Source organism: Notothenia coriiceps, unplaced genomic scaffold (assembly GCF_000735185.1).
Source record: "Notothenia coriiceps isolate Sejong01 unplaced genomic scaffold, NC01 NC01_scaffold00036218, whole genome shotgun sequence".
NCBI classification, from domain to species: domain Eukaryota; kingdom Metazoa; phylum Chordata; class Actinopteri; order Perciformes; family Nototheniidae; genus Notothenia; species Notothenia coriiceps.
The window spans coordinates 1-13926 of NW_011368919.1; the positions used below are offsets into that span (position 1 = coordinate 1).

Consider the following 13926-nt stretch of genomic DNA (forward strand, 5'->3'; position numbering starts at 1 on the left):
TTTAAAGGCCCAGATACACCGGCCAGTCACCTGAGAAGTCGCCGACACCGACTGTTGCGTCGCCGGACTCTCCTGCGTATTTGCCGACTTCGCGCACTGGAACACACCGCAAATCCGAGCCGAGCACGTATGAACTGCGTATGCGTGAGTGGCAATAACTCTCCTTACCAGCAGGCGGCGGTAGTGTGTATTCATCATTCAAAAGAGGCAACAACCGGAAAACAGAGAAGAAGAACAGACTCCGTGATATAAACAAACAACAAATAGCGTTTTTCTTTCCATTTTCACTCTCGTCCTTGCAAACATGAACGAACAGGAGCTTTATAAACCGATGAGGTGAAATAGCCGTCCGTGTGTGTTCCATCTTCCATTTTAAATCATTTGTTTACCTCCCTCACTTCCGTTAACGCTTCTCATGCACTGATCGCTAGCTGAACAGCCAATCAGTGTTATCCCTTTGTCCGACTTCCGGTGGTGTTCCCGACGCCGATTGAATCGACAAGAAAAGGCGTCAGGTCGGCAGAAAAGACCCGACGGTGCGGCGCACACCACTCCGAATAGGGCGTGCCCACGCTCATGTTCGGCCCGACTCCCATTTACTGACGATTTCGGGCCGGTGTATCTGGGCCGGTGTATCTGGGCCTTTAGATAATATAACAACAGAATTCATACAACGACAGAGGACAAGGATTTAGGTGGATCAAATGTACCATTGCATTGTTTATCACAAATTAAAGCTGAAAAACACCACTTTGCCGAAGTAGCAAGTCGGTAACTATCTCCGACAGTTGTAACAATAGTGATTGAGCCTATGGCCCACTGATGTATGCATTACAATATGTATACATATGTGAATATTATAAAGTGTTTAGCAACCTCTCCTACAAAAAGCTGTATTTAGCTTTATTATCAGAAGGTTTGCAGTTGTAATGGCTTTGCTGGGTCACTACATTAAATGCGTTTATCCTTAGTAAAAGCAAAAAATGGTTTCCTCGTTCGCAACAAAAAGTACCAGCACTAAAAAAAGGTAGAAATACAAAGCATAGCCACGTATTCAAGTAACATCGTTTAAGGAGGAGCAGAGCTACAAACACATGAACGGCAGGGAGTAGAAAAGCATTTCTCAGCCTGGACTCTACAGACGTGAAGGTGACACTGACCTTGACCTCGCCCTCCTCTGACGGGATGTCGGACAGGCGGGGGGAGGAGATGTCGTTGCCCTGCTCGTCCTTCAGAGTCTTGTTCTCCTTTTTCACCCGAGGCTTCCTCTTCTTCACTTTGACCTTTTGGAGGAAGAGGCGGTTAGAGCTGTGTGGGAGGTAGTTCAAAGGCAAACTTCAGAGGGTATGTCTGAGTCACTGTGATTAATGGCAGCGTACCTCCTCCCCTGTTTTAGACTCTGAATTGTCTTGTTCTTTTTTCAGCAGCTTCAGAAGATGCTCGGCTCTCGCCTGCAGCTGCTTGGCCTGAGGCTTCTTGCCTGGGTCGACTGGGAGAATCTGTGCCGAGGGAAGGGAAATGTTAGACTGAAGAAAGGAGGTGCAGATTAAGTGCACATGAACATGAACAGAGAAGTATAGACAAACCCTTAGCTTTTTAAACCAGATACTGATTCAACAACTTTTATGCATGTCAGATTTGGTTCAAATTCAAAAGATAAATGTATTCTTTTGGGCCTAAATGTGTTCTTATATTTTTACATTTAGATGTTTTTCCTTTTTTAAGGGGTTAGAAATTAAACATTTGCCTTATCAGCGAGTTTGAGGTCAGGGTCCGTCTTGATCAGATCCCAGTTTCCAAAGCCGTGCTCATAGATGCCGAGCAGGAGCTGCACGTCGTCTGGCAGATCCCAGTCTACATCAAAGTGGGCCACCTTGACCCTGCATGTCAGATTGAACCTGTGGGTAGAAGACACATGTCAAATGTAATCTGCAACACAATTGTATTTCTCTCAATGTTATCCAATGCGACCCCTGAGCTCCTCCTCGTGTCTTCAGTGGTCTCTTACTGGTTTCTCTCGGCAGGGTTTGAGGGCACCACTTTGTGCAGGGGCTCAAACTCTTCCTCGTGCTGGATGATGGTCTTGGCGTTGACCTGCACTCCCGAGATCTTGATGTTGATTCCTCGCCGTTTCCCAGGACCTTTGGCTGGAAAAAGGAACAACATGTTTTATTTTTGAGCCTGGAGCAGAGCTGTGACCTCAAATAACTCGAAAACCAACATACCTTCCACTGGGTTTTCTTTAAGGTGTTCCTCGTGCTCCTGCACTGCAGTCACACAACTAGTATGGATGAGTTCACCGAGCCTCTTCAGGTCTGCTATGGATTTGTCGACCAGCTCAGAGTCCCTTGCGATGGCCTCCAATCTGGATTCAGAAAGAGGCACTTCATTGTTGGAGCAATCAGACTGTTTCTCAAACCAAGCAATCAAACGATGGAGCCTTGCATTGATCAAAATCATTTAACAATGCTTACCTTTCAAGCGGTGATCCAAATTTCTTGTAAGCCTTAATGAACCTGTCAATAAAAGTATATTTTAATTCCGTGCATGTAACTCCACTGATACAAAGAAATAACAAATGCTTACTAAACTCTTTACCTGCGGATCTCTGCATCAGTGAAACCCTCCACGTTGTTTTTGCGGGCTCGGGGTCGGCCTCTCCTCTTCGGCTTCTTGTCGTCATCGCTATCGTCAGTCTCGCTCTCGGAGCCTGAGGAGCGGTTCTTCAGCTTGGAGCCGACGTCACTGTCACTGTCATTGGCCTGAGCCTGAATGTGAAGAGAGAGAAACACATTATGACCCGATTCAACTAAGCTGCTGGAAGAAACAGAAAGACTTTTTTGAAAAACTATGAGAATGAAGAGAGGTGATTGGAGATGAGAAATGATTGTAAATGTATAAATGTAAAGATGTGAGGAGGAATAACTTGCAGAAATGATTTAAAGGATAATCTTTGATTAGCAGTAAGGAAGGCGCGGGAATTAAAAAGCATTTGCTTCCTCCTGCTCCCTTTCGGACACATATGATTTATTATTATTATTATGAATATTTTTGTTGAATATATAAATATTATTATGAATATTGATAAATACTGTATTCTAACAATACGGTATTCTGTTTTTCACTATTTATTATTATTATTATTTTTTTTAAATCTGTTCAAAATAAAGATGGAAATTAAATGAAATGAAAGATAGAATCAAATCATTTAAAGAGGAACAGTATTTGATTCCTTCTTCTTACCCTCTTGTTAGAGCTCCTGCTCCTGGGCAGCATGAAGATGTCATCCATCTCTCGCTGCTTCTCCTCTTCCTCAATTTTGCGTCGCTGCTCTTCTGGGATGATATCGTCCCATTCCCGCCCCGGCTTCTCCAGCGGCTCTGGAGCGGCCTCTTCCATGCTGGAGAAATTGGCAACCTGCAGAGACGTGGCAAAGGAACACATTAGAAGTTGAAAGAGAGGAACATTGGGACCTGACATTGAAAATGATTTCAGATTAGGATTTCTTTAAATGACTGTAACGGTTACCTTAAACTGAGAGAGAAGTTCGTCCGTAGCACTGGAGCCTTGGTCACTTTCTCTCGTTTCTGCCAATCTCAGGATCTCATCAATATCCATTTCCTACAGAAAGAAAGACATTCTTGCTTAACTTGATCAATATGTAAAAAGTCCTTTGAATGCATTAATTCATTTGGTAACTTGAATACCTGTGGTTCAGACTCCTCTCCTTCGGCCTCTTTGAAAAGCTCCCCTGCACCAAACTTGAGGATGGCAGTCAGTTCTTCTTTGTTGAATGGATTTGAACTGTTAAAAACAAAAGGCAGCAACGTTAACACATAAAAAGCTGTTGAATCTAAATATTTAACAAGGAGATTTCTGACATCTTACTTTGTGGACCCAGAGTTGCTGTCCAGAACAGTTCGACCAGTAGTGTCCATCCTCTGAATGACGAGATGGTCCAAAACCATCTTTTTCTTTGCCCTCTCGATGATGTCCTCCTCCACTGTGCCTTTGGTGACCAGTCGATAAATATTGACCTATGAAAAGCAAGGATTTTTATTTTATTACTTACTACACATTTCAATTCTGTATCTACAGCGAAAGCGGACACTTTGAGTCATGCATTACCTGTTTCTTTTGTCCGATCCTGTGAGCCCTAGCTTGAGCCTGCAGGTCGTTCTGAGGGTTCCAGTCAGAGTCAAAGATCACTACGGTGTCTGCCGAGGCCAAGTTTATCCCCAAACCTCCAGCTCTGGTGGACAGCAGGAAGCAGAAGTCCTGGAAAACAAATATAACTGTTAATACACATCTCCTAGAACAATAATGCTCAACACACATCAATGTATTGTGAATAATAAGAGTAAAATGGGAAGAAGACTAATCCAATCTACTTCAACCTCAAACTTTTTTTTCCAGTACTCATTTATAAACCTTTTTTTTTTTATACACCATTTATAAATTAAAAACACAAGCAAAACAAAGTACTGTGTGTTTGTTTAAAGCATAATCACAATAAGATAAGCCTGTTGTTGAGATATATACAAATATAACTTTAATAATAACATTCTGTATCAACACATTATTATTATTATTATTACACATACCTCTGAGCCTTCTGCATTAAAGTGATCAAGTGCTTGCTTTCGGATTTCCCCCTTTATAGAACCATCCAGCCGCTGAAGAGGAAAGAAAATAAACATTTGAGATTTCCCGCACAGCTATCTGCTGTTACCTTGGCATCAGTAAGCTTAACAGGTAACATGTCATGACCCGGTCTATCGGCTCAGACTGATCACAGAACAGTTAACGCTGAAGACCAAGTCAGCAAAAACAACCCGAGTGGAGTGACTTGCAGGAGTTAGACTGATCTTCAGCAGAAAATAACTTGTTGATATAAATAACCACATGATCTTTCAGCTTGGCACAGCATGTGTGCATCAACACTGACATCTGATCCCTATTCAAGTCCAACCCTACAACACAAACGCTGAAAAAGCCCCCTGCACTGTAAACACTGATAAACACAACAATCAAAAAATGATCTTTCAGTCTAGACACAGCTTCTGGAGAAACTGGTGCTGCAGGTGTTTCAACGTTCTTGTCGAAAACCTTAATGGAACCTGATGGAAATATAAACTTAACACACTAAATGTAATAGTATAAATTCTGCTAATTATAATGAAAGGGGTAATCAATGTTCCAACATGCACTTCATTTTACCAGAAAAAACAGCTGGGATTTGAATCAGTGAACACCTAACAAGCAGAGAGTTGTGCTCGTGATACAGTAGCCCTTCCTCAGATGGAGTAAGAACAAACTTAAGTGGAATTAGTCTTCCTATGTTGATAGCATCACTCAGAACGACTACAGTACCATACAATTGACATGGAGTATTCCCTGACAGCATCTTGCTCTGTATACGAACTCCCTGATGAATGTTACCTGGAAGGGGTAGCGATTCTTGGCGAGGTATTCAGCCAGAATGTCCAACATCCTGACCATCTGAGAGAAGATCAGGACTCTGTTTCCTCTTTCTCTGAGTCGGGTCAGCAGCTTGTCCAGCAGCACCAGCTTCCCACTGCCCCTCACTACACTCTGTAGAGATACAAAGTGAGGCAGTCATTAATAATTAGGCAGCATTGAGCATTCTTTTGGGACTATGTCATTTTCATCTTGGTTACGTCACTACTCGTTTCTTTAGTGGAGCAGAGATGTCCTGAGGTGTTGCTGGGAGCTAAAGAGGGTTCATAAGGAGACTTACCAGCATGTGTTCCTTTTGGGTTTCATTTTCTACTTCCTCCGGCTGTTTTATGAGAAAACTATGGTTGCAGCACTTTTTAAGCTCCATAACTATGTTCAGGAAGCCGGAGGAGCTGCCTCGGGGGCCTTTGTAAAGGGCTCTGTAATTCCTCGTTAAAATCCACCTGGAAATATTGAGGACAAAGTGAAGTTAATGGGGAGAGACACGCAGCTTCTTGTACAAGATGTTTGCGAAGATGGATGTTGTAAAAGTTACAAAAGACAGAAATGAATTCATACTTGTAGTATTGTTTCTGCTGTGCAGTCATGTCCACACGGAGGATCTGTTCCACCTTGGCGGGGAGAGATTTTTCCACGTCTTTCTTAACACGTCGCAGAAGGAAGGGCTCGAGGACTTTGTGAAGACTCTGATAACCGTTATCAGTTCCTTTCCCGTGCGCATCGTCAAAATCCTCCCAGGAAGCAAACCTGTTGTGCACGACATAGATAACAAACGTCACTCATCCCCGGCTGGAACTCAAACCCGATGCCGTTCCCCTGCATTTCTCCAGTATCATGTTAAAAGGTCTAAGCCAGGACGTACTTGTCAGGCATGAGAAAGTGCAACAGGGACCAGAGCTCTTTGAGGGAGTTCTGCAGCGGAGTGCCGGTGATGAGGAGCCTGTGGTTGGACCTGAACTCCATTAATGTTTTGTACAGCAGGGAGTCGTCATTCTTCAGCCTGTGTGCTTCATCCACACCCATGAACGCCCAGTTGATGTTCCCCAGGACCCCCTAGAGGGGAAAGTCACCAAAGGGATGAATTCTTGTCCTTCACAAACATACTGCACGAGAAATATATCAACAGAAAATGCAAATGCTGAACCCTGCACCCACCTTGTCTTTAAGTACAATCTCATAAGTGGTTAATAGTGCATTGAAGCGGATTCTCTTCGTTTGGTGGTTCACCCACTCGTAGTCACGAATCTACATTAAAAAGGAGCAGAGACAACGTAAGATAATGTAACCAACTTTTAAGATTCCAGCAGATTGGGAGAGAATCCGAATTCAACACACCGATTTCCTGCTCATGACGTCCCCGAGGTAGACCACCACGTTCATGTCCGGGGCCCAGGTTTCAAACTCTCTCTGCCAGGAGGAGAGCGTGGACAGAGGCACCACCACGATGAAGGGTCCGTACAGCTGGTGCTGATGGAACAGGTACGACAGGAAGGAGATGGTCTGGATGGTCTTTCCGAGCCCCATCTCATCTGCCAGGATAACGCTGTTGCACCTGAGGACGCAGAATAAGAAAATAGGCATGATTTTTAAGAAGAAGCCAATTTTTTCAAATAACATTTAACTACCTGCCATTATTACACAAGTTATGATTCTCATGTACACAGTACCTGCACCAGGAATGAGCTAACCAGTTCAACCCATCCAGCTGATAATCTCTCAGCTGAAGGTTTTCATCTCCAATGTACGATGGTTGTTTCTTCAGAGCAGAAAACCTCGGTCTTTGCTTTAACACCTGAAGTGAGAATAACAAACACAGTTCTTTGATTAGGATGAGAGAATTGAATAATATCAGGAAACGGGAAGTGTTCGAGACGAATAAAAATAAGACCATTTTGGGGGATTTGTCTCTTACCTTGCAGTCTTTCGATGGGACGGTTTTACTGGAGTTTCGGCTCAGGAAGCTGTCGATGCAGTGCTGGAACTTCTTACCAACCAAAGCTCCATCTTCCCAGCTGCACTCTGAATAGGGCAAACCCATCCACTTACAGAGGTACTCTGGCTCATCGGAGGACGGATTCTTGTGACTATGAGCTGTTGAACAAAGCAGACAAATGTTTAGAAAAAGATATAATTGTATACCAGAGGGGAACATTTAAAACGTAGCCAACTTAATGTAACGGTGAAGAAAAGTGAAGAATTAAAAAAGGGGACTTACAGGGGAAGTCAACAGATCCTGGTGTCTTTGCTGTTTTTGTTGCTGTTAATTGAAGAAAATGTATTTTAGTAAGTGCAACAAATAGATTATCTGGAGCACTACCGGACAAAGGCAGTTACATTTGATACTGAGTTCTTACCAATAATACGCTCCACAAACTGAAACTGCTTGTTCAGGTCGGATATGAGCTCCTGTTGGCAGTTATGAAACTCTATATCCTCAGGGGACGCCCTCCTCATCCTGCAAACAAGAAAAGAGTTCAAAGTTCAACTTCTCGAAAGATGGTTCTGCAAAACAAAAACAAACAAGTGTAACATAAAAGAGAAAGATCCTAACCATGAAGAGAGCTCGTCATGTTTCCTCTTGAAGTTGTCCAGTTTCTTAAGTCCCTTGACCTTTTGCTGTGTCATAGTGTCCATGCTCTCCCATGTGTTGTGGATGTAGGACCAGCCCTTCCACTTGATCAGATAGTGAGTCTCCCCCTCATCCTTCTCGGGGTCAAAGCCTCCATTTGGGTCCCCGTTCTCCTCCACAGAATACATTGTAGTGGGGGCACCAGTGGCTAGAAAAAAGAACAACAACTTTACTATAGTGTGCATTGGGCGAAGTGTAATTCAATTACAAACACAACATGGTTTAAATAATAGTTAAAGAAGATTGAAAATGCATCACCTGCTTTTTTGCCTGTCCTGGTGTCCATCACTTTCTCAATGGTCTCACTGTCATCATCCAGCTGCTCCTCACAAGCGTCCCCTGTCATCTCGATCAGGTCATCCGAGTCTGTTTCAAAGTCATGTTGGTCCTCTTTATAACTGTAAGAAAACAGAACAGGGGGAAAGGACAAGTGGAAAATGTTATGCTGGAGTCCAGAAGGTTAAACTTGATGTCCCTGTTGAACACATTCGTGCCCAAACACTACGTTTTCTATAAATAGTCTTGAAATGGGCACCAATGTAAATTAGGTCAAAGTCAGATTGTTTGTGGGTTAATTTTATAATTTTTATCTTTTAATGAATGAATATAAATATGAAGGACTTTATACTGCTTCTTTTAGTTTCTAAGAGTTATTATCATACGATATTTAGTCTTTGGGCATAAGGGGACTTGAAATGACTGATAAAAGACAGTATGTGCCAAAAGACTATACAGTATATAGTATAAATGTAGACTATATATAATTAAGTATAATAGAAAAGCTCCTTTTTCAGCTAGAAAGTTAGAAACTGATATTAAAAAATATATATTTGTTTAACTTCCATCCAAAGCATGATATGACATTCAAAATAAAAGTAGCTGGCACACATGAGCCAATCATTAAATGCAAGAGGACCCGATATCTAAATCTCTGAGAACATTCACCTCTTCACTTTGGTTGCAGTCCTTCCTCGAGTTTGTCTCTTTGGAGTGCCGTCCTCATCGTCTTCATCATCGTCCTCGTCATCGTCTTCATCGTCGTCGTCGTCGTCATCTTCAGCAGACGACTCCTGTTTCCTGGACTTCTTGCCTTTTTGAGACAGCTGCTTTTTGGCTGTTGATGATTTGGTCTGAGGTCTGTAAAAACACAAAGCACCAAAGCCCTTAGAGATAAGGATCCAAACTCCTGGACCATCTGTCAGATCATTTAGTCTCTATTGGCAGCCAACAGCAGGGGGCCACATTACTTTGAAATCAAAAGAATATTTCTTTCATGTCTTATGATATTATAACATTTACATTTTTTAGAACATCTGGCTACAGCTTTAAGGTTTGTACTTGACACAAAGTAAAAAGGGGGAAATGAAAATGTCTCACACAATATGGAATGAATTGGATATGAGCAGTGGGTAGCTGTCTGATGGCCAGGCCTCGCTAAGCTCTTACCTTCTTGCAGGAAGTCGTCTGGATCTAACTTTTTTCTCTTCCTGCTCACTGTCTGAACTCTCCGTAGCTTCCTCCTCCTCGTCTTCATCATTAGAGTCATCATCTTTCCAGATATTTCTTACAACAAAGAAATGCCACAAGTTCACCCTCAAGGCCCATCACTTCTATTACCAAATTTGAATTTCATAATTTTGGCTACAGGGTGTTCACCCAAACCCAATTTGATCAGGGATAAGCTGAACATAAGACCAATCAAATTTGATTGAAATGTAGAACCTCTGCCGTCTGTCTTAAACTAACTGAGCGCATGGAGAACAAGCAGATACCCATTTACAGACAGGTTTGATAAGATGATAACAGGAAGCACAATGTGAGCAAGAACTGACAACACGATGACAAACACAGGCATGAATTGTGAAAAATTGCTGATCAAGTGTTAAATAACAAAAATATTTGAAAGACTTTCAATAATTGAAAGCATATAGTGCTAGACTAACAAATAAATATAATAATGATAAACCACAAAACTAAAGATGTTTGCAGTCTTTTAACTTACTCTTTTTTCTTTCGGGGTGTTTTCCTCTTGGGACTCTCACTCTCTGAGCCGCTGCTACCCTGTAAATACAGTCAGCAAGGCAGGTGTGTATTTCAGTGAGAGCTGTTTCCAAATGAAATGTAACAGCACTTCTTTAAATGTCCACTAGGTGGCACAAGTGGCTTGATGTTGATGCCAATAGAAAAAAAATAATGTGCGGACCACACATTATTTTATTGCTGTTTCTTCGTTTCATTTTTCATCTGCTTACCCCAGCTCCAATGTTTAAACGAGCCGGCTCCTGTCTACTGCGGTTTGACCTCCTGACCCCGTAGACATCTGGATGTTCTTCCCACATCTGTAGAGAGATCGACTGCTATCAGAATTGTGATTTTCAGTATCACTAAGCTAAGATACGGTGTCCATATTCCATTCTGCACTGCTATCTGGCTGCAAATCTACATTATTTTCACTGTGTGATTATTATCTGAATTTAAATTTGGTTCAATAAATTATAATTGGTTAAAGACCGTGGCCCAGTCAATTAAGAACATTAAAAAATATACAGTTTTCAACTTATAAAAACAGAGAACAGCTGTAAATATACACAATTGAAAAGCTATACCTATAGGGATCTTCTTGGCATTTATTAAAAAATAACATGGAAGCGGTATCAACTGTCAAAATAAGTGCTGGCAATTTTTTCTGATAGTGTCCCTTATAGATTATTATACTGTATACTAATTGTAACATTGTTTTTAGTAATACAAATGTACATACTTTATACTTTCTGGACAAACAGTTCCAGATATTTGTGCTTCTGAGGATCAATCAATACTGCAGCATTGAAAGACCACATTTGTTTTCATTAACAATTAAGCTTATTTTGGTTTTCCTAGACATTTGTTGCCACTTACCACTACTGCTCTTAACTAGCTGAGCAGTGCCTCAATTGGCTTTGCACTGCATTATCGTACATGTGTGCACATCAACGCAGCACACATTTTCTAGTATGCTTACTTACTATTTTGAGCATACTTTGTCAGTTTTTACAATGTGAACTTAATCTGTTTAGATTAGGATGCAGTCTAGAACTGGGAGACCGCAGAATTCTACAATGGATACAAAAATGATAACGTATATCTCGAGCTACATCCTTTCTGCATTTTAGACCTACATAATCACATTAAGATTGAAGGCAGGATTACACAAGGTGACCCAATTTGCAGTATAAATTGACAGTCCCCTTGGCCCGCTTTAGAAACAGTAAGAGGACTTAGGTACCTCTCTAAAGTTCAGTGACCTTTACCTTCTTTACGTCAGCCAGGCGCTCCTTCTTTTTAACTGGCTTATCTTTTGCTCCTTCTGTGGTTCGCTGTGATTTGGACCCTGCAGACTCGCTCCCTGACTCTGAGTGACTCTCAGACTCTGAGGAGCTGTTTGACTCGGAGTTGTGGGATTTCCTCCGCTCACTTCCATGCTCGCTCTCTGACCGACTCCCCGACTCGGACGCAGAGCGGTTGGATTCTCCGGAGGCTGAATTGCTACAGGAACAAGAACATGTTCATTCTTTCCATCTTGCACTGTTGACCTTTTCTTTTTTTTATTCTGTCCAACCAACAACAACAACAACATGTGAAATATACAAGTACATTGGTGGCAGACACTTATGTGTTTTAAAATTCAAAGTGCACACACCATCACAAAGACATGGAGAACCTGGAGGAAACAGAAACCTAATTACATCACCCAGCATGTTCCTTAGTCAGCTAACAGTCTTATAATAACCTCATTCTCTCTAAAGCACACAAATCCTCTTAAAGTCATTTTGTAAAGCTTTTGAGGTGCCATCATTGCTGAAAGAACAAACTTAAACTAAGCTTAACTGTATATTAACAAGGCATCACTTATTTAAATGGCTAGTATTAAAATATGTCTTCTCTGCTAACATACCATTTTATAAACTAATCAAGTGGAGTTTAAAAGAAAAGATCACCCAAAAAACAGAGCCCAAGGCCCAGGATATTTCCTCAAAATACTTTTAACATCTTTTGAGGAATTAAGACTTTTTTGCAAATGGTTCATAAAAAGGTTAGCTTAAAGATCCTGAAAATTAAGCAGTGTCCGAACATTTTACAACTCATTACAGCTATGGTGATTTTTGTTATTCTCATATTTTTTCATTTAAATGATTCTAAGGGAAATAAGATTTTTCCCAATAAACAAATAAAAGAATATTATGGACACAAAATACAATTTGAGTGATAGAATAGTGTATTAAAACAAGAAAAAAAATTCTCCACAATGTTATGACCAATCACATCTATTTTGGGCTATAATACATTAATGTGGTGGTTAGGGTTAAAGCTTAAAGGTGACCTATCATCATCATCATCATCATCATCATCATCTGTATGGTGACTTCTGTCTGGCTGTCTGGGTTTCTCTGCAGGAAGTACCTCGTCTGGGCACAAGGGGTCACAGCACTCATTAAAAATAAATCTGTGTGAATCTCTGCCTTACATGGATTTCTTAAGAAAGAAATGCGTGTGTCTTCTAAAGAATACAAATAATATACAGGATTATTGCTCGTTTCTTTCAAATATTAAAGGAGCTTATTTCTTCTTTCATCTATTGGGCGTGTGTTTTCTCTCCAAGAACCAAACACGTTTTTATTTGTATTTCCTTACTGTGTAAAAACAGTCTGTATCCTGACATTTATAGAACTAGCTTAAAACTGTAGGACATTATGAATTCATTTGTTGGAACTAACCTACTTATATCTAAATTGTGTAAATATTAATAATAAGACTGAATCTCAAAGCCTGTACCACGAGCAGCCTCATGAACAAACTCGGAAGTGCATGGCACCTACCGCTTTAAGTGAGGTCAAACGTGGGCGGGACTTGGACATATTCTCGAATTCTCATTGGCTGTCGCGTTGCTAGGTACATTTTTAGCCTATCACAGCGCAGTGTGCAGACTTTACAATGTCAGAACTCTTCCTGTTCCTCCTCCATGTAGTTCTGAGCTGAGTTTTAATACAGATAAGTGAGCAAGCTGGGCACACAAAGCAAGGGCCATTTTGTTACTCAGGAGGGAATTTATATGGTACTGTAAGGTGGATTGAGTACCTAATATTTTTCTGTTGCTCTTTCTGATGCTGTGCTAGCCCATAATGCTCATCTACCAGTATACAAAAAGTTATGCTGTCATCAGAAACAGAGCTAATATTTCACACACAGCTGAAAATACTAAAATGGCTGCCACAAGATCACACAGAAGACTACAAGTGTGATGTAACCTGCTGCAGTGTAAAGTCAGTAAAATGCTATGAGGGTGATTACTTGCATTAATCATCCAAATGTCTGTGTCTTTATCCAAAAACACAACAGTATATTGTTTAGCAGGCTGCATTGTTTTGTTGGTAAACATGGCGGCATTTTGTTGGTCAACAGCATTTATGCAATATTACAAAATTAAAATATAGGCTAGCCACTTGTGCTGTTTCTGCAACCCTGTATTGTTCTGACACCATGCAAATGCAGCTGATATTATTTTAAAAAAACATCTTTATTGATGATATAGAGTCGTTTCCACTGGATTTGATATTTGAAGTTTCAGATACCTGAGAATGATATAAAAACAAATATTGACCATCATACCAAAAAAAAAAGGAAAAACAAAACAGCAATCAATACTGTGTGTGTGTGTATATATATATATATATATATATATATATATATATATATATATATATATAGACTATTCAACACCTGAGCTAGCAATATTTTTATATGTAATGTTGTTTTTTAGTATGTTTTTTTTACGTCTT

General features: G+C 40.7%; 1 protein-coding gene across 1 annotated transcript; it reads right to left on the reverse strand.

Moving 5' to 3' along the window:
• Positions 1-581: 581 nt before the first annotated feature.
• chd2 (chromodomain helicase DNA binding protein 2) lies at positions 582-11635 on the reverse strand (the record flags this gene model as incomplete). The annotated part of the gene is made up of 30 exons (XM_010792010.1): positions 582-1283; positions 1380-1499; positions 1748-1898; positions 2009-2147; positions 2226-2365; positions 2475-2516; positions 2599-2768; positions 3244-3417; positions 3529-3621; positions 3708-3804; positions 3889-4037; positions 4129-4278; positions 4605-4676; positions 5443-5595; positions 5762-5924; positions 6040-6228; positions 6344-6534; positions 6637-6726; positions 6817-7033; positions 7149-7273; positions 7394-7572; positions 7697-7738; positions 7836-7936; positions 8033-8258; positions 8369-8508; positions 9056-9247; positions 9557-9673; positions 10113-10171; positions 10363-10449; positions 11401-11635. Coding segments are annotated over 30 exons (4405 nt in total), but the record flags the coding sequence as incomplete, so codon positions are not given.
• Positions 11636-13926: the final 2291 nt, after the last annotated feature.